The sequence below is a fragment of the Heteronotia binoei genome, chromosome 17, assembly GCF_032191835.1.
Source record: "Heteronotia binoei isolate CCM8104 ecotype False Entrance Well chromosome 17, APGP_CSIRO_Hbin_v1, whole genome shotgun sequence".
NCBI classification, from domain to species: Eukaryota; Metazoa; Chordata; class Lepidosauria; order Squamata; family Gekkonidae; genus Heteronotia; species Heteronotia binoei.
The window spans coordinates 50859632-50887612 of record NC_083239.1 but is presented as its reverse complement, the minus strand read 5'-3'; the positions used below and the strand labels follow the sequence as shown (position 1 = coordinate 50887612).

Here is a 27981-nt window from a genome sequence, read left to right as displayed (position 1 = left end):
TGATACTGTGTGTGGGGGGGTGGGAACCAGGGCAGGGAACTTTGGTGGGACAACTGGAGTGTGAAGGAAAAGATTTTCCAGGAATCAGCCGGGGCCTTCTGACACTCAGCAATGTAACCCACATTTTTCTTCACCCCAAACCCCTGCAAAGGCTGAAGGCGGTTCACATCTGTGTACAGAATCACAACGGATGCATTCTTCAAAATAAAATGCTTTACTGAAACTGCCATTTATGGTATCTTTCTCCCATCAGGGCCCAGAGAAGGTCTCTGCTTCCCGTCCCCTTCTTGGCTCAGTACTGGACATAAGAGAGGACCACGTCACCGTCGATGTCCAGGGTATCGATTTGCTGGAAGTTGCGGAAACGGTGGGCAAAGTTGAAGAGCGGCTGGTCATTGACAAAGACCTTGAAGCGCTCGTTCCCGCAGCGGATGGAGATCTGTTCCAGGTGAGAAAAGACCAGGAGAGGAAGAAAATTAGAAGCAGGAAACTGTCCCACAAATAAGGTTGCCAATCCCCAGGTGAGGGCAGGGGATCCCCCGGATTGGAGGCCCTTCCCCTGCTTCAGGGTCATCAGAAAGTGGGGGGAGGGGAGGGAAATGTCTGCTGGGCACCCCATTATTCCCTATGGAGATTTATTCCCATAGAAAAAAATGGAGAATTGATCCGCAGGTATCTGGGGCTCTGGGGGAGCTGCTCTTTGAAGTAGAGGCACCAGATTTGCAGTATAGCATCTAATGCCTCCCCCCAAAATACCCTCCAAGTTTCAAAAAGGTTGGACCAGGGGGTCCAATTCTATGAGCGCCCAAAGAAGGTGCCCCTATCCTTCATGATTTCCTATGGAAGGAAGGCATTTCAAAGGTGCGCGGTCCCTTTCAATGTGCTGGCCAGAACTCCCTTTGGAGTTCAATTGTGCTTGTCTCAACCTTGCTCCCAGCTCCACCCCCAAAGTCTCCTGGCTCCATCCCCAAAGTCCCCAGATATTTCTTGAATTGGACTTGGCAACCCTACCCACGAAACTTGGATCAGTTTTAGCATTTCTTCCCTTAAGACAGAAGACTATTCATTCTGCTAGCCATGGGACAGTGAACAGTGCTAGCCATAGATAAGGACTTTTGGGGGGATACTTGAGGGACTCACCAGCCTTGCAGAAATATATTACTTCATTTAAAAAAAATAACAAGGCATAAAATGAATGGCTCAGGAAAACCAGATTTTGAAATTTACAATGAAGCAAATCCATATTTCCTAGGCAGAGCTTCCTCCAACATTCCCCCTTTAATTCTGCTAGCAGTTGAAAGGGCAAAGCCATATCTCACCCACCTCTAAACTTCTGTTTAGCTCCATTCGTCTAAGAACTTGCCTACATGCTTTACATGCATGCTTCAAAGCTATCTTCAAAACCAAAGTTTGAGGCACCTTTAAGACCAACACATTTTTATTCAGGTTATAAGTTTTCACGAGAAGTGTGCATGCACACGAAAGCTTATACCCAGAATTAAACTTTGTTGGTCTTCAAGGTGCCACTGGACTCCAATTTTGTTCTGCTGCTTCAGACCAACACGGCTACCCAGTACCTATCTTCAAAGGAAAACTTTTGGAAAAGTTTAAACCAGACTTGCAAGCAACAGAGCAATTAACAGACTCCATTTATTGCCTTCGACAGCCTCACCATCATTCTCCCATTCTGACATGTTACTGTTTTATTGGTTTCCCGTGCAAATGCTATCCAGACCAAATGTTCTTTCAATTTGTTGATTTCACTATTTTGCCATTGGATTCTAACTTTGTACCTCTTTGCATTCTTAACCCCTGCCCACCAGCTATATGTAGCTCAGCTCACTGTACCCCATTCCATTGTCGGATGAAGTATGCATGCATCAGAAAGCTGACATTCTGAATAAAACTTTGTTGGTCTTAGATGTGCTACTGGACTCCTACTTTGTTCTACTGCTTCAGACCCACACGGCTGCCCACCTGGATCTATCTTCAAAACTGTGAGTCTTAGAAACTTGACCTCCCCACATGACCAGGAGGCTGGTTTGTTACCTGAATTTAAAACGTCCCAAGTTTACTCAATAAAATTATGAAACGCATGTATCTGTAACCATGATCTCCCGAGCAACTGGCTCTTGTCTGCTTCCTTCCCCCTCTCTCTTGCTTCCTTCTGCATCTCAGCTTGCGTTGCAAGGCTTGTTCAACTGCACAGGAGCTACAGAGCAAAACTTTGATTTTCTCCATTGGTTGAGGCTCCTCCCCCTCCTGGTCCCCTGAGGAAGGAAGGAAAGAGCCAGAGCTTCCTTTGCCCAGTTCCCTGGATCCCATGGGAGAAATACAACAAGTACCTTTAAGACCAACAAGTGCTAATGTTTTATGTAAAGGTTTTATTTAAACCTTTAAATAAAACATTAGCATTTGTTGATCTTAAAGGTGCTTTTTTTGTATTTCTCCCATATATATATATATATATATATATATATATATATATATATATATATATAGTCGTGTTTGTCTGTGTCCTTTAAAAAGTTCATATCTCTGCTACCTAATCTTAAATAGGTGCACACATGGCCCGGCCTGGCCCGACACGGCCCGGCCCGACAAGATCTCATTTATGTCAGATCTGGCCCTCATAACAAATGAGTTCGACTCCCCTGCTCTAATCCTTTTAGTTAAAAGGGAGCCCCAAAAGGCAATTCTGAGACTTTCCCGCAGAGGGCAGCAGCAAGCTGCACCAGAGAGGCATCCAGAGAAGCAATTCTGATATCTTCCAGCAGAAGGCAGCAGCCCTTAACACCTTCCCCTACACTTACTGGATTAGAACCCGTCTCCTGGGAGAATACTCACATCAAAGTACTGTCCAGGCTGAAAGGGGTTGGAAGACAGCTCTCGCTCTTCACGGCCCCAGGCCCCATTCAGGCAGCTGTTCCGCACAACACACCGCTCATCCAAGCGAGGGTTAATGTGTAGGATTATATCATTGCCGGCTTTGAAATTGATCCGGAAGCTGGGTGAGGGAACAGCATTAAAAAAAGACGTCAGAAGATCCCCGCTGGATCCGACCCAAAGCTCTGTCTAATTTAGTGTCCTCTTTCTGATAGATGACAGCTTTCCAACATGAAGGCAAAAGCCCTGCTTTATTTTAGTTTTCAAAGGTAGCCTGTACCAGCACATGGAGGATTCATTTAGCTAGCATGGTCTATGGCTGGCAGGAGACCAGTTGCTCTTAAAGACTGACTAATGATTTCTTACAGCACTGGCTGTCACTTGAACCCAGACCTCTTGACCTTTTTGGTACAAGTTCTGAAAGGAAAGCTGTATCTAATCTGGTGAACAAAGATATTTGTCTGTAGGCCGCAGAAGGAAAGCAGCTGAATCCCTTGACTGTGCAAAGAGAGTGGTACCTAATGTTTAAATTATTAGGGTTGCCATCTCTGGGTTGGGAAATACCTGGAGATTTCGGGGATGGAGCCTGGAAAGAAGGGGTTGGGGCAGGGAAATAAATACTTCTTTACATAAAGAGTGTTTAAATACGGAATTCGCTGCCAGAGAATGTCATGATAGCTGGAAGAATAAACAGCTTGCAAAGTGAATTAGATAGATTATGTCTGAGGGGAACCTCCACATTCAGAGGCACTAATTGCCTGAATATCAGGAAGGCCTCGGCCTCTCTGCCCTGATGCTGGCCCTCCAGAGGAACTGGTTGGCCCCTGTGTGAGAAAGGAGGCTGGACTAGATGGACCCTCACTGGTCTGGTCCAGCAGGGCTCTTTTGATGTTCTTCTCAGGGGAAGGCCTCGGGCTCTCTGCCCTGTTGTTGGCCCTCCAGAGGAACTGGGTGGCTCCTGTGTGAGAAAGGAGGCTGGACTAGATGGACCCTCATTGGTCTGACCCAGCAAGCCTCTTCTGATGTTCTTCTCAGGGGAAGGCCTCAGCCTCTGTGTCTTATTGTTGGCCATCCAGAGGAACCAGCTGGCCCTTGTGTGAGACAGGAGGCTGGACCAGATGGACCCTCCCTGGTCTGATCCAGCAGGGCTCTCCTGATGTTCTTATGAAGACCTTGGCCTCTCTGCCCTGTTGTTGGCCCTCCAGAGGAACTGGCTGGCCACTGTGTGAGACAGGAGGCTGGACTAGATGCACCCTCACTGGTCTGATCCAGCAGGCCTCTTCTGATGTTTTTTTTATCAGGGGAAGACCTCGACCTCTCTGCCCTGTTGTTGGCAGTGCCGGATTAAACCCTGTGGAGGCCCCTAGGCAGTTGAAATCTTGGGAGGCCCCTCGCAAATTATCTCAGAGTCTGAGTGCCCGCCACACTGCCTAAGGCCCCTATTCCAGCCTACAGGCACCTTCTTAAAAGCCCCTTTTACTAAGCAGTGGGGGAGAGGCAGAGAGAGGCAAACTTGGTGACAACGCCAGGATCAGCCATACCAGGCAAGTCGGGCAAAGAGCGGCTCAGTTGCTGCCTGCCTGTGCAGGCTGGGAGGGCTGCAAGCAGGGGGGGAAACGGGGGGGGGGAGGGAGGGAGCTGGCGTGGGGCCCCTATAGGCATGTGGGCCCATAAGCCAGTGCCTTCTTGGCCTAATTGTTAATCTGGCCCTGGTTGTTCACCCTCCAGAAGAACTTGCTGGCCACTGTGTGAGAGAATGCTGGACTAGAAAGACTACTGGTCTGGTCCAGCAAGGTTCTTTTGATGTTCTTCTCAGGGGAAGGCCTCGGCCTCTCTGCCCTGTTGTTGGCCCTCCAGAGGAACTGGGTGGCTACTGTGTGAGAAAGGAGGCTGGACTGGATGGACCCTCACTGGTCTGATCCATCAGGGATCTTCTGATGTTCTTATGAAGGCCTTGGCCTCTCAGCCCTGTTGTTGGCACTCCATAGTAACTGTATGAGACAGGGCCCTGGATGAGATGGACCACTGCGCTAATCCAGCAGGGCTCTCCTGATGTTCTTATGAAGGCCTCGGCCTCTGTGCCCTGTTGTTGGCCCTCCAAAGGAACTGCTTGGCCACTGTGTGAGACAGGATGCTGGACTAGGTGGACCCTCACTGGTCTGACCCAGCAGGATCTTCTGATGTTATCATGACATTCAAACACAAGCATAACACATACCCTTTGGCATTTTGTGGGATAAATCCTCTGACCACCACTGTCCTCTTTGAGCCCAGTCCTCCGGAGAAGTTACCTCTATAGGGCACTTGCTGAAACAAAATTGCATTATACAAAATTTACGCTTAGAAAGCAAGGGAGGAAAGAAAGGACTTCCAACACTCCTTTCGCCCAAACCTTCAATGTGAAGGCCAGTGAGGTCAAGTGGGTAAGAGCATCAGACTAGCATCTGGAAGACACGGGTTCGAATCCCCACTTGTGTCATGGAAACTCACTGGGTGACCCTGGGCCACTCACACTTTCTCAGTCCTAACTTAGGTTTTGCCAACATCTCTGTGGTCTGGAGATTAGTTGTAATCCCAGGAGATCAGCCACCCCCAGGAGGTTGGTAACTCTATATTTGGGGGTGAAATGCAGCCCTTTCTCTCCCCCAGTCCAGGGCCCAAATAACAAACACAGATGATGCTAAGCCAGTTTGTAGAAATCACTTTCCCGTTTTGCGAAAGAGCCAACCATCTTATCCCAAATGTCCCTAATCCTGAACTGGGATGATAGAACATTAGGATCGCTTGGACAGGGGTGAAGACTGTGTCTCAGCAGCTTGTCAAAAAGAGAAGTATTTCTGAGAAACCACAACTTTTGGAGACATTAAAAGTGTCAACGCTTCACATCCGTGGCCAGCTTTTTGCACAGAGCAGTTTTCACATCTTTCCAGGTAGCATCTTGCTGAATTGTGTTCCTGCATTGAGCAGGGCGTTGGACTAGATGACCCTGGAGGACCCTTCCAATTCTATGATTCTAGCTTTGCATCACTCCATGGCCCAGACCTCCAGGACAAAAACCAGGGAGTTTTCTGGACAAGTGCAAAGAAGGTAAATGCCAGGCAATCGTTGTCAGAGTCAGTGACTCAGCATACCTGGACACTGAGGTCTATAAAATGGGGGGAGTAGTATATAATTCTAAACGTGTACAGGGATTATCTCCTTGAATTGGGTACCTGTCTTTGTCTTAACCTGGGAGTTGTTCTCCGACCCCCCTCCCCTCTCTCTCACTTTGTCCCCTCCCTCTCTACACATGGCCTTCCATGGAGATACATGCCTCTGCAGGTCTCTCCTGTAGAGATGCTGCCCTCATACTCCCACACACCTGGCCATTTGTGAAAGGGAAAGGACTCTTTAAATTAGGTTTCTCCCTTTTCTTTTTGACTGCAACCTGAAGGTGAGCTGGATCTACCTGAATAAATTTAAATTTACCTTTTTTATTTGCAGTATACTTCTTGGGAGAATTATTTACTGCTCTCAGTATGAGGCTTCCTTGAGCTGTATTAACCAAATATCCCAATAACTTTTACTTGTCTTTACTCACCGGATTGTAGGAAACCGGAGCCATCATCATCTGTAAGGAGAGGGGAAGCAAAAACCAAAACTGTGGTTAGCCAGAAACTCCTGGAACTCTCTTTGGAATCCTGACATGCACACCCTTGATTCGGGGGGAAAGAACTAATCTAGACATCTCCGGCCACTTCTTAAATTCCTGCTAGGCTTGGAAGAATCTAATACTGCCTCCACAGATTTCGACCAGTGGCAGAGCAGGAAACAAGATACCTGGTGTCAGCCCTGGACCCCAGGAGCCAGGTGTGGGGAGACCGCCCGAGATCTGCCAGCAGAACAATTGGGATCTTTGGAGGGATTGCGGCCAAGGTGGGACTTGAACTCAGACTCCAGTAGATTGGCCGCGGGGCCACACCGAGCCAAGCTAGGAAAAGATTAGGTGGGAATTCATGGAAACTGATTCCAAGGTTGTTTGCATTAACTGGATCTACATGCTGATTTAATTGGGTCTTTACTAATCGCCCTGTGAGAATGTACCTTGTAGCAGTGAATGACTTTTTCCCTTAAGAAGCAAGAGAAAATAAACACCTATGTTGATGCATGCGGGACTTCTATGAAAACACACACACCATGGTCCATGCTCCACAAGGTTTGGGTAGCAGTGTGCAAATAATCCACCTTGTGAAGACATGCCAGAGGTGGCTGCTACATCTCATTGGAGTGGAGGCAAGAAACCACTGGTGTTAAGCTGCCATGACACCCTAGAGCTGGTTGGACTTCACCGCTGGATAAAGTCAGTGCACTAATGAACCCACCCCACCTCCTGCCCCATCATTGGTCTGCATACTTACAGGAAGGTTTGGGTAGGCTGGATTCATGCCCTAAGAAACAGGAAAGAAGCTCTCATTAATCAGGAACCCAATGGGAATCCCTTTCACTGGACGGATTCAGAAGCTGAACCAAGTCGCAGACATGGATTGGCTGTCCGACATGGCTGCTGTTCCCCAGAAGTGGCTGCGTTTCCCCACTGGCTGAAGTTCCAGCAGGGGCTGTGGCTCAGTGGTCGAGCCTCAGCTTGGCATGCCAAAGGTCCCTGGTTCAATCCTTGCCAACTCCAGTTAAAAGGACCAGATGGGAAATGATGGGAAAGACCTCTGTCTGAGAACGTGGAGAACAGCTGCCAGTTTGGGTAGGTGACTGGCTTTGAGGGACCACAGGGGGCCTGATTCAGTATAAGAAGGGGTAGAATTCTAGCAGGAGCTCCTTTGCATATTAGGCCACACACCCCTGATGTAGCCAATCCTCCAAGAGCTTACAAAAAAGAGCCTTTCATCTGGCAATCCATTGTAATAGCAGGGAGTCTCCAGGTGCCTCCTGGATGTTGGCAACCCTACCTGGAGAACATGGCTGTTCCGGCAGATGAACTCTACGGCCTCATGCCTCACTGAGCTCCCTCTCCCAACATCTCCCTCCCCAGCCTCCATCCCCAAATATCAATGAATTTCCGAACCTGGAACGGGCAACTCTATGAACATACGATAAGACTCAACAAGTCCATGTGATAACCATCAACCAACTCCTTAATGTCAGATTTGGTTCCTGTTTGCAGAGTACCACTTCTTTTTTTGTTGTTGTCTTGTATTTTTTCATAGGTGCTTGTCAGCTGCAACTTGAGAGCCAGTTTGGTGTAGTGGTTAAGTGTGCGGACTCTTATCTGGGAGAACCGGGTTTGATTCCCCCCTCAAATCAAAAGAGGCTCAGAGGTGGTCAGCCATTACCTGCCTCGACGTAGCAACCCTGGACTCCCATTTGAGTATTCATCTGCATTGTTTCTGAGAAGAGACTTTTCAAAAGAAAGTCTTGCTTCATGAGACAGTCGCATGGCTTTGTAGCCGTCCCTTTTCTTGTCTTTTCGTTTAAATTGTCAGTTATCTGCAGGCCGAGTTTTTTGTAAGCCACCGTTGCTGGTGGGAAAAGCAGCACTGAACATTTCAAAATCGATCAATAAACTACGGGGATCATTCCTGAATCATCCAGACTAGATCTTGAAAGCTCAGCAGGGTTAGGTTTGGTCAGTAAATGGGATGGGAGACCACTGAGGAAGTCCTGGCTTGTTACGCAGAGCCAGACCATGACAAACCACTTCTGAATGTCTCTTGCCTTGGAAACCCTACAAGGTCGCCATAAGTTGACTTCAACTTGACAGCCGCTTCTGCCACCGCTGAATAAATAGGGGAAATTTGATAATTGTAGTACGCAGGGCTTTTTTTTTTAGCAGGAACACACAGGAACGCAGTTCCGGCTGGCTTGGCGTTGTGGGTATGGCAAGAAACAATAGTGATGTTGGGGTGCGGCTTAATATGCAAATGAGTTCCTGCTGTGCTTTTTCTACCCCAAAAAGCCTTGGTGGTGTGTGGGGGGGGGGGCTTGTTCAGAGAAAGAGAACTGCTTTGAGTCTTAACGCACACGGAAGAAGTGAAATTAAGCAGTTCACAGATAGCGCACTCACTTTGGAGCCAGAAGGCCTTAGGTTCAGCTCTTGGCATCTCACGGTGAGCCCCAGGGCCTAGTCCCAGTGGTGGGATTCAGCCGGTTCGCACCGGTTCTGCCGAACCGATACCTAATGTGCTATCGGTTCGGCAGAACCGTTTGTTGGCTGGGCGCCTGCTGTTAATATTTATTACATTTTTGTGTGAGCTTCACCCCGAGCCCCAACTTGCGGCCGCCAAGTGTGCACTATGCGTGTGCCTGACGAAGCAGCTGCTTCGCTAAAGCATTCGGCATCCTCTCACACACGGACTTTCCTCAGACTGCTGGTTTGGCTTCGCCCTTGCCTTTCTCTCCCCTCCCACCCCATTCTCCTTCAGTGCGCGCGCGCCCAACTGCCCATCAGCCCGCGCGCGTGTCTAGTGCAGCGTGTGGGGCACCTGCTTGTCTGGCTGCTGTTTGCTGCTGCTGCTGCTGCCGCCGCCAGCGCCACACAGGGCTGCCGAAGCTAAGACTCCTTTCCGTTCACTGCCGGCTCCAGTCTCCTTCCCCCGCCCACTTCCCCTCCATCACCCAACAACATAGAACCTGTTGTTAATTTATTTGAATCCCACCACTGCCTAGTCCCCATATTAAACCCCACCCTCTAAGCACACCTTAAGTTGTGGCACTTACCGGCATTCCCATTGGAGGGTGAGGCTGTGCTGGCATTCCCTACACAAAGATAAACAGAGGATTAAATTTTTATCTATCTATCTATCTATCTATCTATCTATCTATCTATCTATCTATCTATCTATCTATCTATCTATCTATCTCTATTTGTAGTGGGTGAACAAGCTCAGGTGTAACTAACAGCATATTAACATCATAAAATACAATGATCTATTATAAAACAATATTAGTATAGAACATTAAGCAATTATTAAAACCATAATATATAAAATTAACTTCTTTGGTGCTATATCTGCTGATATGTAATGTATAAGATAAATAGATAGATGGACGGCGTCCCATAGTTCTTCGTGGTTTCTCGTAGTTTCCAGATATGCTGATGGCCTAGGTCAGTGTCTCACAAAAGTGCAATGATAGTGATATAAATATGCCCAGCTTCTAAGCGTTTGGCAGCACTCTCCCCTTAGTTCTTAAAAACATGTTGGAACAATGTTGTTTTACAGGCCTTACGGAACTGGGCAAGATCTCGTAAGGCCCTGATGTCATTTGGGAAGTTATTCCATAATGTTGGTGCTGCCACCGAGAAGGCTCTGGCCCTGGTCAAACTTAGTTTAGCCTCCTTCGGCTCAGGAATTCACAAAAGATTTAGAGCCCCTGAATGCAGTGCTCTCTGGGGTATATGCACCTGGACAGCTTGGAGGAGGGGGGTAGACCGAAGTGCCCTAGAACTGGAATGCAAGAAACCTGTTTCCTGTAGGCTCCCACAGAAGTACCCAAATTCTTTTAGGAAACACAAACTGGGTGGGAAGGGGCTGAGGTTCAGAATCCTTCCTGACCTCAGAGGCCAGCAGAGAAGCTGCTGTTGATGCCCCAATTCTTCCTATAGTATTTTTTCAGGACCGCAACAGCCTGGGCTGAGGGGAGCTGCCAGCCACTGTCCACAGCAAACTTGGTGATTGGGGGCTGCAGCAATGGTGGGGGGGAAGGGGAGACCTGCTTCCCCGGGGGGGAAGATTACTCACCCCGCCTCCCATCATGCCCCCTCCGAGGACGGTCAGAGATTGCAGCTCCATGTCTCCATCGACGTTCACCTCCTGTACCCGCTCTATGGGCATCCGGTGCTTGAACTCGCAGAAGGGATTCCTGTTCACCATGATCTGACAGGAGGCAAAACAGGGAGCACTCAGGTGAGGAGAGGAGCCCACAAGACTCAGGTGTTGATTTGGGACTTGCATTCTGGTGCCCAAAGGTACTTGTCAACCTCCCTCCCTATAAGGTTTGCCAATCCCCAGGTCCCAGGGGGGTTCTCCCGCTTTCCCAGGCTCCTTCCTGCTCCCAGTCAGCTGGCCGACAGGGGGAAGTCCCGCCCCCACAGCCCCCATGTGCCTTTCCACCTCCGGATGCTTCCTCTTGGGATGGTGTTAGGCTTCCCAACCCTCCAGCCCTGGCGGGAGACCCCAGAATTTCCACCCTCTTCCCCCGCTCCCCAAAAAAACGGAAGCGGGGGGAGGGGGGAAATGGTGCTGGGGAGCATGGCGAGCCGCCCCATCCTGGAGTGGGCGAGGCCGCCGCGCCACCACCGCCCCCTCCCCGCCCACCGCAGCTGCTCCTCCGAGATGGGCCCAGGCTGAGCCCATCTCGGAGGAGCAGCCAAGAGGCGGCAGCAGCGCAGGCAAAACCAGGGGAGGGTGGAGGCAGGCCAGGAGCATGGCGAGCCGTGAATCCGGGCCCTTCTAGTACCCGGACTTGCGGCTCGCCACGCCCCCGGCCCGCCTCCACCCCTTCCTCCAATTTCACCCCAAAGGCGGAGCGGACCGGGCGAGGCCGCCACGCCGCTGCCGCCTCTTCTCCGCTCACCGTGGCTGCTCCTCCGAGATGGGCTCAGGCTGAGCCCATCTCGGAGGAGCAGCCACGGAGAGCAGAGAAGAGGTGGCAGCGGCGCGGCGGTGTCGCCCACTCCGAGACGGGGCGGCTGGCCACGCTCCCCGATGCCATTTTCCCCCCTCCCCCTAGCTCCACCCCAGTGTCTCCTGGTTCCACCCCCAAAGTCCCCAGATATTTCTGGGGTTGGACTTGGCAACCCTAGATGGTGTCTGTGTCTTTAAAGCTGAAGCGGGGCGGGGGGAGAAGGCAGAACAACATGGCTGTTCTCAGTGGCTGTGAAAGCAGCCCGGACCCTCTGTTGGTTGCACAATCTTTTCATAGGTCGTTTGCATAGGATAGGTGAACTTGAACCTTTGATTGCTCTGTGTTACTTTGAAGAAGTTGGAAGTTCAGCAACTTGTCAGTAGAGATGCCAATCCCCAGGTGGGAGCAGGCCCTCTCCCACTTCAGAGTTGTCAGGAATGGGGGGGGAGGGAAATGTCTGCTGGGCACTTCATTATTCCCTATGGAGTCCGATTCCCATAGGGTATAATGGAGAATTGATCTAGGGGTATCTGGAGCTCTGGAGGGGCTGTTTTTGGGGTTAGAGGCACCACATTTTCAGATAAGCATTTGATGACTCTCCTCAAAATGCTCTTCAAGTTTCAAAAAGATTGGACCAGAGGGTCCAATTCTATGAGCCCCGAAAGAAGGTGCCCCTATCCTTCATTATTTCTAATGTAGGGAAGGCATTTAAAAGGTTCCTTTAAATGTGATGGTTAGAACTCCCTTTGGGGTTCAATTGTGCTTGTCACAACTTTACTTATGGCTCCACCTCAATGTCTCCTGTCTCCACCCCCAAAGTCCCCAGATATTTCTTGAATTGGACTTGGCAACCCTACTCTCTATCCCATAGCCTTCTCAGACCGAAGTGCATAGCAGCTCTTCCTGCCTTTTGGTTGCCAGTTCCGGAATGGGAAATTCCTGGAGGTTTAGGGGTGGAGTTTGGAGAGTGTGGAGTTTGAGGAGGGCAGGGAGTCGCACTCTCTAATCTGTAAACCAGTTGCAGCACCAAGAGACCTCCAGGCTCTACAGCTGAAGAATAAATTCTCATATCTGAAACTCCATATATTTCATAATGCTAAAATTCCTATATACAAATCTCTTCAGCAATCAAATACAAAAGTTATCAAAATTCCCAGTCCAGTGTATGGGAATTGTAGCATTATGAAATATATGGAGTTTTGGATATGAGAATTTATTCTGTAGCTGTTTCTGCTCAAAAAAGTTTTTGAACTGTATTTAATAGTGACATTTCTCTTTATGGAGTGGTATTTCGTTAATATTTCACAGTTGTTTTGTATCCTCTTGCTCCTTACTGTGGTACTCTAGGATGGCTAACCTACCTGGAGGCGGGCAACCCTACGCCTCCAAACATATTTGTTTTAATGTTCCAATGTGTTTCCCTCTGCATTTCCAGCTATGCTGCAACCAGATGGGGCCTGGAGATCTACCCCTTTGCAACCCATCTCTGGATTACAGAGATTAGCTCTCCAGGAGAAAATGGCTGCTTTAGAGGGTGAATTCCATGGCACTGTACCCTGATGAGGCCCCTCCCTTCCCCAAACCCCGCCCTCTCCAGGCCCCACCCCTCAAATATCCAAGAATTTCCCAACCCAGAGTTGGCTACCCTAGATAACCTCCTAGAAGGAGGAGGAGGAGATGATGATGATGATAATAATGATATTGGATTTATATCCTGCCCTATACTCTGAATCACAGAGTCTCAGACAGTCACAATCTCCTTTACCTTCCTCCCCACACAACGGACACCCTGTGAGGCGGGTGGGGCTGAAAGAGCTCTTACAGCAGCTGCCCTTTCAAGGACACCTCTGCAAGAGCTATGGCTGACCCAAGGCCATTCCAGGTACAAGCGGAGAAGTGGGGAATCAAACCCAGTTCTCCCAGATAAGAGTCCGCACACTTAACCACTACACCAAACTGGAAGACTATGTGCCTGGCAAACTCAACTGCACCAATCTTTGGCATTCCTTGTCTGACTTTTCCCAATTCTCAGTGCAGAAAATGTTTCCGATCCTTCCCTAGCAGCTCACCAGGATCCCGCAGAGAGTTTGTAACTGGCTGTACAGAGATGCCAAGCATCCCTCAAGTTCAGGCAGAAGCACAAACTAATTCTGGAGTGCCTGTACAAGAGTTGGGCTTTGCTGACGCGCACACAAACCTGGAAATGGTCATTGTTGATGATGAAGATGATCTCAAAGTGCTGGCCCAGCTGCAAGGACATGTTATGGCGTTCCTCCTTTCCCCATTTGCCCCCGTGGCAGCTATTCAGGACGATCGAGTCGTGGCCTTTAAAGCGAGGGTTGAAGTGCAGGACGATGTCGCTCCCGCTGGTGAAGTTCACCCGGAAGCTGGAAGAAGAGAATCCCCCCCAAAAAACAGAATGTCAAAGTATCCAACCATTGGGCCAACGGGTCCAGCATCCCGTTTAACACAGCGCCCCCCCAGATGCTCCTCAAGGCCCACAAGCAAAGACACCAAGACTAAAGCCTCCCCGTTATTATCTGCCAGGACGAATATTCAAGATATGGCGCCCCTAATACTAATAGTCATTTAGTCCCTAATGCTCATAGCACTTAAGGCAGGGATCCCCAGCCCCTGGGCCGTGGACCGGTGCTGGTCCATGGCCTGTTAGCAACCAGGCCAAGAGTTGTATAATTATTTCATTATATAGATCCAAGCGGGCAGCCGTGTTGGTCTGAAGCAGTTGAACAAAGCAGGAGTCAAGTTTCACCTTTAAGACCAACCGATTTGATTTAGAACGTAAGCTTTCGTGCGCTTTTAAGCACACTTCATCAGACGAGGAATTTAGCACAGTGAGCAAAGCCATACATAGCTGAGCAGAGCCATACATAGCTGATAGGTAGTGGCCCAGAATGCAACATGGTACAGATTTAAGAACCAATGACAGTGAAGTAAAATTATCTGGTAGGCAGAGGTTTAGAATGTAAAATGGTACAATGACAAAATAGTAAAATTAACAAATTGAGCAAACCTGAGAAGCTCAGATCAAAGGTTTGCTCAATTTGTTAATATTACTATTCTGTCATTGAGACTTTTTGGAGAGCCAGTTTGGTGTAGTGGTTAAGTATGCGGACTCTTATCTGAGAGAACTGGGTTTGATTCCCCACTCTTCCACTTGCACCTGCTGGAATGGCCTTGGGTCAGCCATAGCTCTGGCAGAGGTTGTCCTTGAAAGGGCAGCTGCTGTGAGAGCCCTCTCCAGCCCCACCCACCTCACAGGGTGACTGTTGTGGGGGAGGAAGGGAAAGGAGATTGTGACCCGCTCTGAGACTCTTCCGAGTGGGGGGTGGGATATAAATCCAATATCTTCTTCTTTGCTCAGTGTGCCAGATTCCTCATCTGACGAAGTGTGCTTAAGAGCACACGAAAGCTTACGTTCTAAATAAAAATTGGTTGGTCTTAAAGGTGCAACTTGGCTCCTGCTATTTCATTATATATTACAATGTAGTCATAATAATAATAAGACAACGACATTGGATTTATATCTTGCCCTCCACTCCAAATTTCAGAGTCTCAGAGCGGCTCACTATCTCCTTTCCCTTCCTCTCCCACAACAGATGCCCTGTGAGGTAGATTGGGCTGAGAGAGCTCTCACAGAAGCTGCCCTTTCAAGGACAGCTCTGCAAGAGGAGCTATGGCTGACCCAAGGCCATTCCAGCAGCTGCAAGTGGAGGAGTGGAAAATCAAATCCTGTTCTCCCAGAAAAGAGTCCACACACTTAACCACCACACCAAACAAATAGAAATAAAGTGCACAATTGTATCATCCCAAAACCATTGCCCCCCACCCCCAGTCTGTGGGGAAAAAAATCTTTCCACAAAACTGGTCCCTGGTGCTAAAAAGGTTGGGGGCCGCTGCCTTAAGGAACCATTGCTCTTCCTCCCTTAATTTTCTTTTGAAAGCCCACCTTACTAGTGGCCATCACAGCATCCTGTGACAGTGAATTCCACAGGTTAATTACTCAAGAAAGAAAGGACTTCTTTTTACCTACCCTGGATCTATCACTCGTCAAGATCACTGATATTATGGGCATGATATTACGGGCATTAATATTATGAAGAAGAAGACTGCGTATTTATGCCCCGCCCTTCTCTGTGAATCAGAGACTCAGAGCAGCTTACAATCGCCTCTATCTTCTCCCCCCACAACAGACACCCTGTGAGGTGGGTGGGGCTGAGAGAGCTCTCACAGCAGCTGCCCTTTCAAGGACAACTTCTGCGATAGCTATGGCTTGACTCAAGGCCATTCCAGCAGGTGCCAGTGGAGGAGTGGGGAATCAAACCTGGTTCTCCCAGATAAGAGTCTTCACACTTAACCACTACACCAAACTGGCTCTACCATGGGCATGGTAAAGCGTTCACCTGCTGTACCCTTGCAGAACTTCAGAAATCTTGGCTCTAAACTCAAAGAAAATCCCCCAATACCTTAACTTTTATTTATTTATTATTTTTTATTTCTTTATATTTATATCCTGCCCTTCTCACAAACAGGCTCAGGGTGGGTTACAACAGTACGTTAAAAGCAATAAAAACAATTACCGTAAATATCACATCATAAAACAGTTAAAACAATTTAAATTATATTTCTTCATAGGAATACAATAACGGGAGACAGAAAGCATTGTGCTTCATTTCGAAATGAAGGAACAACATTTCCCCTTCTTCCTTTAAAGTTTGCACTGAATCCAGCCTCCTTAGAATCTCAGAGGTTTTGTTTTTGTTTTAAATCTAGAAAATGTGTGTGCCACCTTTCCATATTCCTAGTTCTCATGACTGGAGATAAGACAAAAAACATGGAGGCCGTAAGCACTTAAAACCTGAATCGCCCCAAAGGAGGACATAGGCTTCCCAATCCCCAGGTCCCAGCGGGAGATACCCCAGTTTTACAGGCTTCCCCGCTCCCCCAGCCAGCTGGCCGGCGGGGGAAGTCCTCCCCCCACAGACATCATGCACCTGCATCAACGATTCCCAGAGGGAATGATGGGAAATTGATCTGCGGGTATTGGGGGCTCTGGGGGGGGGGCTGTTTTTTTAGATAGATGCGCCAAATTTTCAGTATAGCATCTAGTGCCTCTCCCCAAAATACCTCCCAAGTTTCAAAAGGATTTGACCAGGGGGTCTAATTCTATGAGCCCCCCAAAAAGGTGCCCCTATCCATTATTTTCTATGGAAGGAAGGCATTTTAAAAGGTGTGCTTTCCCTTTAAATGTGATGGACAGAACTCCCTTGGAGTTCAATTATACTTGTCACACCCTTGTCTCCCGGCTCCACCCCCAAAGTCTCCTGGCTCCACCCCCAAAGTCCCCAGATATTTCTTGAATTGGACTTGGCAACCCTAGGAGGACAGGTTAAGCAGGTCTTTTGACAAATACATGCTAAACATGCTAAATCCCCCTCTCTCCCCAAAATAATAATCTTGGGCTGCATTTGCTTAAAGATACATTCCTGTCAGGGATTTGGAGAATCTGCTGCAGCTAATTCAGACTTTGCGGATCAGCCCAGAGCCCGCTTAGAGAGAGAGAAGGCGTTTGCTATACTTTCCACCCTTTTGTGCACCTCAAAGGCAGGTCTACCTGGTGCAGTAGAAAAGAGCAGGAACCCAGTAGTGTCTCAAAAACTGACATTTGTGGCAGGGGGGCAGGAGCTTTTGTGAGTCACTGCTTGCTCTGCCACAAATTTTGTGCTACTCCAAAGAAGTGAGCAATGACTCAGGAAAGCGCTTTCCTCGTTAGTCTTGAAAGTGCTATTCTCTCTCTTGCTTTTTTCTACTGCTACCGACAGACTAACACGGCTACCCATCTAGGTTTACCTGTCAGTAGTGTGGGGTATCATCCCTTGAACATAGACAGACATTCCAGCACGCAGTCCATAAGGCACGGGCTTCGAACATGGGAGAGGCTGCAAGAAGGGAAAAGGGGCTGTTGAATGAGTCATTGATTAATTAATTAATTAATTCATCAGTGGATGCTACGATTGAAATAATGTCTTTGACCTGCATCCATAAAGCGTGGGGTTACAGAAACAGTCTGTAATGTACTGAGAACCGAGACGGGTTGAAGGCAACATAGTTTATTCTGTAGTACATCACAAGAGAGAGCACGCGGGCCGGGCCCCGCTTATATACATTGCCCAGAATTGCCCCCTCATCTGACCAGGCCAATCCTGGTCAGTCAAGCTTCCCGCCACAGATCTTGATGGGCGGGGCGTATGGCGAGCTACATCCGGGGACCCAGGGGTCGCCTTCAGTCGTGATCGCCATGCTGCATAACCTCTTATGTTCAATACATAATACTCCTTCCCCCTAGCTTAGGACACATAGTCCCGCAAATAGGCGGGGGCTGTGCGCTCCCTGGTAGACCTCCTAGGGATTGCTGGTGGAGTTGGAGCGGTTGCCAGTGCCACCGGGGCCATGGTTGTCCTTGTGCTGCCGCTCGTCAGGTGTCCCTGCTCCTGGGGGGTCACCCCCGCTGCGGTCTGGCTTTGCCACCCAATCGGCCAGAGCGGTCGTCAGGGTTGGGGTCGCTCTCTGTGGGTCGCAGCTGTGAGCTCCTCGCTCCGTATTGCGGCCGGTTCTTTCAGCAAGGTGCGGCGACGTATCTGGTCTATATGCCTCCGCAATATACTTCCTCCCTCCGTGGATACATCGTAGTGACGGGACCCTATCACTCGAAGCACCCGGCCTGCTACCCACTCGGGGCCGCTCGCGTAGTTCCTGGCATATACCGGATCCCCTGGAAAGAATCCCCTGGCCGCTTCTCTGAACTCCGGGGAACTGCGGATGTCCGTGGCCCTGTCGGGGTGCAGCTTATCTAATCTAGTGATTAGCTTTTGCCCCATTAACAACTCGGCTGGGCTGACCCCCGTTACTGGGTTGGGGGTTATCCTATTATCAAATAGGAAGGCGGCTAGGCGATGGTCCCAGTCCCCCTGCACGATACGGCCCAGTGCTTCTTTCGTGGTGCGCACCATCCGCTCTGCTTGGCCGTTGGTGGCTGGATGGAAGGGGGCGGACCGTATGTGTTGTATAAGGTATCTCTGCATGAACTCCCGGAATTCCCAGGATTTCCCGTTATCCGAGACGATGGTGTCCTGTTATCCGAGACGATGGTGTCCGGAATCCCGTGTGTGCTCAGGGCCCTGCGTAGCGCCCGGATCGCCACCGCCGTTGAGGTTGAAGCTACTGGAATAACTTCCAACCACTTGGTGTACGGATCCACCAGGATGAAAAATATTTGTCCCTGAAAGGGGCCCGCAAAGTCGATGTGTAACCTAGACCACGGCTTCCTGTGTGTTTCCCAGCATTGAGCAGGGGCGCTAGGCTGGTCGGGACTCTAGGCATGCTTTGCACCTCCGGACCCACCCCTCTATTTCTTCGTCCATCCCCGGCCACCATACATAGCTGCGTGCTAAGGCCTTCATCCATACAATCCCCGGATGTGTTTCATGAAGAGCCCCCAGCACTTGACTCCGCAGCAGGGGAGGAACTACCACCCTGCTCCCCCATAACAGACAGCCTTTATGGGAGGATAGTTCCTCCTTGCGTGTTGTGTATGCCCTGAACTCCTTGCCCTGTTTTCCCTCTGGCCATCCCCTTACCACCCAGTCGTGCGAGTATTTTGTCGTGCCCCGTGGCTTTCGCCACCTCTGCTGCGTGTAGGGGTCTCTCCAGTAGCGTTTCAATGAGCATCACTTAGTGGGCTGGGGCCGGGTTGGGGTCTATGGAAGGCAGCAGTAGGTGACTGAGAGCATCTGCGTGTCCCATCGCCTTGCCCGGCCGGTGGACCAGGGCATACGTGTAGGAATTGAGGAACTGATTCCACCGTAAAACGCGCTGTTATAGAATCTGTGGCGTTTGGCGGTCCGGGGCTAGGAAGCCCAGGAGCGGTTTGTGGTCTGTGGCTATGGTGAAACGTCTCCTGTACAGGTAGTGCATAAGTTCATAAGTCGTTGAATTTATGCACCCCTGCCACAATCGCTAAGGCCTCTTTATCTATCTGGGCATAGTTCCGCTCCGCTGGGGTCAGGGTCCTCGAGTAGTATGCTACTGGGACCTCCCTCCCGTCCGGGAGTTGGTGACCCAGGACGGTACCCACCCTTACAGGCCACACGTGGGGATCGAGGGGTAAAGATATGGGACGGCCCTTGTAGCACCCCAGGGCCCCATCAAACACTTATGGGAACTCCCTGCACACGTTTTCGAATACCTGCGTCCCCAGCTGTTGCACCCCCACAATCTTTATTCCCAGCGGCCGGAACCTAGCCAGGCCCAATAAGGTGGTGAACTGCCGTTTAACCACCAGTATGTCGAGTTTATCCCTAAACCCGTTGTACTCCACCCCCACCGTTGCCCAACCCAGGATTTGGACAGGGTTCTTTTGAAAGTCCCGTAGCACGAAGCATGCTGGTCGCAGTCTGGGCAGGCCACGTGGGCACAGCTTCCTCAAGGATTCCTCCAAAATTATGGAGATGGAGGAACCCGAGTCCAGTTCCACCGGGCAGGGTTTGCCCTCGATCCTGACCGAAACCTTGACCTTTTGGGGGGTATCGTCGGGCAAGTTCATTACCTGCACACTGGTCGAGGCGGTCGAGTAGTCCCTGGTCGATTCCTGGTTGGTAGACTGGCGGCGGCGAGTGGCCTTGGCCCAGCAGGCCCTCGCAATGTGGCCCATCTTGCCGCAGCTCCTACAGACCACATTGCGGTAGGGGCAGTCCCGTCGCTCGTGTTGGTCTCCGCAGCTGGCGCACTTGGTGGCAGCTGGTCTCTCGGTCGCTCGGGGTCGCTGGGTCGCTCGTGGGCTCATCCCTGTTTGGCGGCGTAGCTGGAGTGCCTCTTCTTCACCTGGTTGGCTGGGGCCCATCTCTTCCTGATGGACGGCTTTAACCCTCGCGTTGGGGAAGGTTTTCGTGGTCTGCTCGAACGAAACGGCCTCATTGAAAGCGTTCTGGAGGGTGAGCTCTTCCCTCGCGAAGAGCTTTTGTTGCAATCTTTTGTCCCTCAGGCCCCAGGCGAAACGGTCCCTCAGGGCCTCCTCTAGCTTATCGAAGCTACAGTTGCCCGCGATTTGGCAGAGAGCAGCCAGGTAGTCCGCTGCCGTCTCTCCCGCCTCTTGGTCCCTCTTGTGGAAGAGGAACCGGCGAGCGATGAGTGAGGGTTGGGGCAAGAAGTGCCTGGTGAGGAGTCTGATGATCTCCTCATACGTCTTCTCCATGATCCTCACGGGGGCTGAGAGACCCTTGGCGATCTCGAACGTGGCCTCTCCGCAGACGCTCAGGAGGACGTCTCTCTTTAGGCTATCCTCCGTTATCCTGTTCGCTCGAAGATAGCACGTGACCCGCTCCATGTAGGTCTCCCACCTCTCCGGAGTAGCGGGGTTGAATTCTTCGAGGCGGCCCGTGGTTCCGCTCTGGTTAGCCATGGTGGCTGCAGCGGCGGGCGAGTCGGTCTACAACCGATTTGCCTTCGTCGTCTCCGACCGGATCCGCAAAGCCCTTTGGATTGGGCTGGCTAGGATCCCATCCTCGTTGCCACTGTAATGTACTGAGAACCGAGACGGGTTGAAGGCAACATAGTTTATTCAGTAGTACATCACAAGAGAGAGAGCACGCGGGCTGGGCCCCGCTTATATACATTGCCCGGAACTGCCCCCTCATCTGACCAGGCCAATCCTGGTCAGTCAAGCTTCCCGCCACAGATCTTAATGGGCGGGGCGTATGGCGAGCTACATCCGGGGACCCAGGGGTCGCCTTCAGTCGCAATCGCCATGCTGCATAACCTCTTATGTTCAATACATAACACAGTCAAATCAGCAGAATACAAAACAGAAACAGAAGTGACCAAATTCCACATCAGCAAAAGCCACATGAGGCATCTGGAAGCAGAAGACCCCCCCTCACTGGGAGTTCCCCTGTTGTGCCTCTGTATGTGAAGTTGTGCAGGGTGGGTACTCTGGAGAGGGTGTCTCTATCATTCGGAGGGGTCTATGCATGCCAAGATGTCTTCAATGGAGTCAGACCAATGATTCCACCCCCCACCCCCAGCTCTGAACCAAACTGTGGTGGGCAGAATAGGGCCAAGGGAGATCTTTTCTCTCCCCCAATTTTTTTTTTGTTTTTTTGTGGGTAAATCTCTAGTTTTAAAGAAATCTCTCTTTTGGTGCTATGATATATGAAGTGGTGAGGTTAGAAGGAGAGGGGAAATGTGATTCCGGAAGCTCTCTGAGAATGAGACTCACTCAACTAGAAATTTCTGAGCAGGCCAGAGAGCCAGAGCAGAAAAAGAGGGCGTTTTCACACATGCTACATAATGCAGTTTCAATCCACTTCACTGACCCTTTGCAAGTGGGTTTTGCCATTTCATGCAATTAAATCCAGTTGCAAAGTGCATCGAAAGTGATTGAATGGGTGTTAATTAGTGTGTGTGAAGGTGTGTTCCTGAGCATGGACAGAGTATCCCCCATGTCTGGCAGCAGGGGGTGCAATTTCCCCTTTATTGGCCCTCTTAGTTTAGAAAGAACCTAAAGTGAGCTCAGCGAAAGCCCTTTGTTTACCCATTTCTGCTTCCCCACCCCTAATTCAGGGCAAATTCCATCTCCCACCCACGCAGGCACACACACCTGCAGAACCTTCCTGTTCCTAGGTGAGCTTTTTGGGTTTGTCAGGGGTAATAAACTTCTGGTTAATTATTGATATCGTTCTGCCCAGGAACGGAGTGCTGAGCGGGGCAGGCGTAGAGGATTCATTTGCTAGGGTCCCTCCAAGTACTCTTTTTACTCCACCCAGCCAAATAGGGCCAAGTACAATTTCGCTGGTCCCCCTTTATCTGATCTTTCCATGCAGAGGAATTAAAAGAAAACCGCAGAAGGGGAAATCAGATCTCAGGCTGATACCCACTGGGCCTGGCTGGTGAGATCCAGTATGTTCCTTGGCCAGTGTTCATTGAAGCTGCTGTGATTCAGAATGAGAGCAGCATTGCTCTTGAGTAGACTAGTTTTTGCCCACATGACCTGTGCACATATTACTTTGCAGTTGGGCAAACCCATCTCGCTAGGAGACTGCCACGCATGCGCAACACTGTGGGCTCTCTTAACCGGTACGATTTGTCAAGAAGAAATTTATTCTCCTTGCATAGGAAGGCAACAATTCACAAGTGCACAGCCCCTCATGCAAAGGCACCCCTCCCTCCCCCCCCCTGCAAAAAAAGCAAGAGGAGATCTCATTGCCATTACAACCAATGTTCCCTCTAAGCTGTGGAGTCTTGTGAGGAGAAATTCTACTTTGTGAGCTACTAGTATTAAAATTGTGAGTTATTAGCATTAAAGTTGTGAGCTACTGCACAAATTAGTTCGCTCTGAGGCCATTTTTCGTGAGCTAAGACAAAAATGTGTGAGCCAGAGGGTAAAAACCTAGGAGCTAGCTCACACTAATTCAGCTTAGAGGGAACACTGATTACAACATGCACCAAAAGTTCTTGTCGTCAGAGCCGGATTAATAATTAGGCCAAGTAGGCCTATGGGCCCCATGCCTTTAGGGTCTCCGGGCTGCCCCCCCTCAGCTTCCCCCCTGCTTGCAGCCCTCCAAGCCTGCACCCACAGCCAGCAATTGATCATTTGCAAGGGACCCCCCAAGATTTTGACTGCCTAGAGACCTCCACAGGGTTTAATCCATCACTGCTTGTCGTGGGCAAGTCAGGGGAAACCTGGCAACCCCCCTGACTCCTTTCCAAGTACTGTCCCCGCCTAGCTTTCCAGATCTGACTTGGGCTCTTCTATGCCACCTTCCTTCCAAGCACCCTCTAAAGGTGGCAAAGGATTTGGGGGTGAGTTCTGTGCAAACAGGAAGGGGGAAAGAGACCTGATAGATAAGGCCACACTAGTTATGCTGTGCCATGAGGTAGCCCATGGTGGGTCACCTGAGGGACATGCCCCCCATTCTCTTTTCTTATGACAGGCGGACAAACTATGGAGAGAATGTGAAGGATGGCGAGAGACAGAGCAGTCCCAAAAGTAGGAGAGTGGTCCCAATCAGTGTTCCCTCTAAACTGAGTTAGATTGAGCTAGCTCACAGATTTCTAGCCTCCAGCTCACACATTTTTGTCTTAGCTCAGGAAGGATTAGGGTTGCCAATCCCCAGGTGGAGGCAGGTGATCCCTTGGTTTGGAGAGCCTCCCTCCCCCCACTTCAGGGTCATCAGAAACCGGGGGGGGGAGGGAAATGTCTGCTGAGCACTCCATTATTCCCTATGGAGGCCAATCCCCATAAGATATAATGGAGAATTGATCCACGAGTATCTGAGGTGGCAGGTTTTTGAGGCAGAGGCACCAAATTTTCAGCATAGCATCCAGCGCCTCTCCCCAAAATACCCCCCCCCAGTTTTAAAAGGATTGGACCAGGGGGTCAAATTCTATGAGTCCTACAAGAAGGTGCCCCTATCCTTCATTATTTCCAGTGAGGGAAATAATGTGTGCAGTCCTTTGAAATGTGATGGCCAGAACTCCCTTTGGAGTTCAGTGGTGCTTGACACAACCTTGCCCCTGACTCCACCCCCAAAGTCCCCAGATATTTCTTGAATTGGACTTGGCAACCCTGGGAAGGATGACCTCAGAGCACACTAATTTATGCAGCAGCTTACAACTTTCATGCCAGTGGCTCACAAAGTAGAGTTTTTGCTCACAAGACACTGCAGCTTAGAGGGAATGTGGGTCCCAACTTGGAGCAGGTGGTACCACAAGAGGGTCTCTGCAGAGGATGATGACAACTTACACAGCTTCAGGGGACCCCCTAGGAATTGCACATTTCAGGGAGGCCTGGAGGGGGTCAGAAGACCACCTAAATTTTTCCAGAGTCTGTGACAAAGAAGAACCTCTGTTTGGAAACGGCCAGTGTAAAGCTTTCAGGACCAAATTTTGGAGGGCATGCTACAAATTGTGCTCTTCTTGTGTTTTGGCAGAGTGTGAAAAGGAAGGAAGGAAGGAAGGAAGGAAGGAAGGAAGGAAGGAAGGAAGGAAGGAAGGAAGGAAGGAAGGAAGGAAGGAAGGAAGGAAGGAAGGAAGGAAGGAAGGATCGGGATAATGAGAGCAGCATTTTCTAATCTTTTGGATTTGATTTATGGCACAAAGATTGGCCCCGCCACCACCAAAATTGAAATCAAAGGTCAGGGGAATTGGCTGGATAGTTAATTGGCTTTCAAAGCCAGCCTCCCCTGGCGGTTTGGTCCAAGCTTCTTGAAGGGCACCCTGGGGACCCCCCCCCCCACCTATTTTCCAGCATATTGGAAGGGGTGTTGAAATGAAGCATGTGCCCCCCCCAACTTTAATTTAGAAGGTATTGTAATAGAATTCTTGGATGTACAAGACAATGCAAACTTTAGATTGATGCAGAAGTTTTGGGTCTGGCAAATAAGCTATTTGCTATAGACTGTGAGGCTACTTCTCAGTACAAATTATATAGATATTAGGGATGCCATCCTCCAGGTAGGCCCTGGGGGTCCCCTGGAATTACAGCTCACCTCCAAACTACAGAGATCAGTTCCTCTGGAGAAAATGGATACTTTGGAGGTTGGACTCTGTGGCTTTGTACCCCACTGAAGTCCCTGTCTCCCCTGGGCTCCATCCCCAAATCTCCAGGAGTTTTCCAACCTGGATTTGGCACCCCTACCCCCCAAGAGGGACCTGGACATCCTATTTGGGAACCTGTCAGAGGAAGTGCAAAGATGTTTGAAGAGTTCCAGACTTTTTTTGCTCTATTGGTTAATACACCTGTAACTTTCATTGCTCCAAGACAGGGAATATGCACGAAGGATTCCAGCATGCATCCGAGGTGTGAATTAACAGCACAAAATCTGAGATTCCCTGGGAGAAAAGGGGCAAGAGAGAGAAAGAAATACTCACGGGATTGTAGGTTGGCATATAGCCTGGTGCTGGGACGTAGTTCATGATGGCGAAGGCTCACCTGCGGAACAAAGAGGGGCAAAGCTGGAGGGAGAAAAAGAGAGACCAGATGGCGGAAGGTTTTTATAGGTGCCTTTCACGGGGTGGGGCAGTTGGCACTAGCCCCCCCCTCCCCTCCAGCAGGTAGAAAGTTCATGCAGCACTCTGCAGTTTGCATCTCCACCTTAGCCTCTCTTTACATGTGCAGCGGGGAAATTTCTGTTTCCTGGAAAGTTTGGAGATATGGACATTAATTCCATTTGAATACTGCCCAGTGGTTAAGGCAAGGAGGAAAGGGAAGCTGGCAAATGTCTTTCTCTGAGCCACTGAAAGGTTTGGCAGCTCTTCCAGCCTGTGTTTTTAACAGCAGCTGGACAGGCAGAAATGTCCCAGGTGAAGCTCCATCTCCATACCAAGAAAAAAAAACCTGCGCCCGCACTTGTGATGTGGCAGGCCGCTCACTTTTCCATCTTGTTTCAAGTAGTTCAGAAGGGCGCTTCTGTCCTCGTACACCATTCCTGCGAGGTAGGTGAGGCTGAGAGAACAGCTGTCCCAAGGTCACTGAACAGTCTTCGACACTAACACTCAGCCCTAGTTTTTTCTTTAAATGGGTCTTTGCATTTGATTTAGAACAGAGGTGTCAAACTCATTTTGTTATGAGGGCCAAATCTGATATAAATGAGACCTTGTTGGGCCAGGCCATGTGTGTTCCTATTTAAGATTAGGTAGCAGAGATATAAACTTTATAAAGGACACAATTAAATATTTTTTAAAAAACACCTTAAAACATGCTTAAAACATTAGCACTCAGTCTTCAAGGTGCTTTCTTTGTATTTCTCCCATGGGATCGGATCCAGGGAACTGGGCAAAGAAAGCTCTAGTTCTTTCCTTCCTTCCCCAGGGGACCAGGAGGGGGAGGAGCCTCAGCCAATAGAGAGAGGTTTGGTTCAGTAGGAAGAGAGGCTTGGCTCAGTAGCTCCTGTGTGACTGAGCAAGCCTTGCAAAGCCTTGGAGAAGGAAGCAAGAGAGAGGGAGAAGGAAGCAGATGACAACCAGTTGCTCAGGGACCAAATAGGAGCCCTCTGGGAGCCTGATTTGGCCCCTGGGCTGCATATTTGACACCCCTGATTTAGGTGACATTTAGAATCCTTGGAGAGGAGAGACTTCCCTCCTCTCTCATTTCAGTATCTCTGGCTCTTGATCCCACTTCAGGGTTTCTTCTCTGGGCTACCCCACCCCCACCCTGCTTTTTGGCCACTATGACCACCCTACCACTCAGCAACGAGATTCCCATCTGTCTAGCCAGTGCAACGTCCTCTAATTTCGCCACCAGCTAGTCTAGCAGGCATGGGAGAATTCCTGGTTGCCCATCTGTGCAGGTCAAGAACAGCACGCACACACACCCATGAAGGTAGCAGCATCTCAGAGGCACCAGCCCCCCAGTTGCTCCTCAGAATTTTGGAGACAATGGGGAGGAACTCAGGCTCACTGGTAGAGCCTCTGCTTGGCATGCAGAAGGTCCCAGTTAAAAGGAACAGCTGAAGTGAAAGACCCCTGCCTGAGACCCCGGAGAGCCGCTGCCAGTCTGAGTAGACAATACCAATCTTGATAGACCCCACCGGTGGACCTCTTGATGGCCCCACTGTTGGACCTCCTGATGACACCTGGGTTTGGGCCACTGTATGAAGCTGATGGGCAGTAGGTTCAGGACAGACAAAAAGAAGTGCTACTTTACACAGAGAGTGATTGAAATGAGGAATTTGCAGCCAGAGGTTGTAGCGATGGACACAAGAATAATCAGCTTTCAAAGGGGATTAGATACGGGGATGTCAAACTCATTTGTTAGGTGCTGGATACGATATAAACGAGGCCGTGTTGGGCCAGGGCATGTGTGTACATATTTATGACTAGGCAGCAGAGATAAACTTTACAAAGGGCACAGACACAATTAAAGATTTTATTTTTAAAAACTTTAAACATGCTTAAAACATTAGCACTTAAAGGTACTTTCTTTGTATCTTTCCCATGTGATCCAGGGAAATGGGCAAAGGAAGCTTTGGCTCTCTCCTTCCCTCCCCAGAGTACCAGGAGAGAAGGAGCCTCAGCCCATAGAAGGAAGAGAGGCTTGGCTTAGTAGCTCTGCTGTGCGATTGAGAGAACCTAGCAAAGCAAGCTCTCCCTCCCCCCCTTTCTTCTCAAGGGAGGAGCCTCAGCCAATGGAGAAAATAGAAGTTTTGCTCTGTAGCTCCTGTGCGATTGAGCAAGCCTTGCAAAGCAAGCTGTTATGCAGAAGCAAGCAAGAGAGAGGGAGAAGGAAGCACATGACATCCAGTTGCTCAGGGGGCTGATAGGAGCCCTCCGGGGGCATGACTTGGCCCCTGGGCCACATGTTTGACACCTTTGAGATAGATTCATGGAAAATATGTCTATCAGTGGCTACTAACCATGGTGACTGAGGGGAACCTCCGCGTTCAGAGGCACTAAACCTCTAAACCC

General features: G+C 49.8%; 1 protein-coding gene across 1 annotated transcript; it reads right to left on the bottom strand.

The window, feature by feature from the left end:
* Positions 1-206: 206 nt before the first annotated feature.
* Positions 207-25521, bottom strand: LGALS4 (galectin 4). Its single transcript, XM_060257964.1, has 10 exons — positions 25447-25521; positions 17371-17459; positions 13700-13889; positions 10617-10751; positions 9595-9633; positions 7284-7313; positions 6467-6496; positions 5105-5193; positions 2848-3007; positions 207-439 (listed from the first exon to the last, which is right to left on the bottom strand). The coding sequence occupies exons 1-10, from the start codon at positions 25489-25491 to the stop codon at positions 293-295; spliced, it is 954 nt and encodes a 317-aa protein (XP_060113947.1). The 5' UTR covers positions 25492-25521; the 3' UTR covers positions 207-292.
* Positions 25522-27981: the final 2460 nt, after the last annotated feature.

What these genes read in the sequence shown, in the direction of transcription:
- LGALS4 (XM_060257964.1), bottom strand. Translation starts at nt 25,491, where the DNA reads ATGAACTACGTCCCAGCACCAGGCTATATGCCAACCTACAATCCC. An exon ending in GGGGCATGATGGGAGGCGGG is followed by an intron (nt 9,634 to 10,616) that starts GTGAGTAATCTT and finishes ATCTTTGTGTAG; the next exon opens with GGAATGCCAGCACAGCCTCA. An exon ending in ACCCTCCAATGGGAATGCCG is followed by an intron (nt 7,314 to 9,594) that starts GTAAGTGCCACA and finishes CCTGTTTCTTAG; the next exon opens with GGCATGAATCCAGCCTACCC.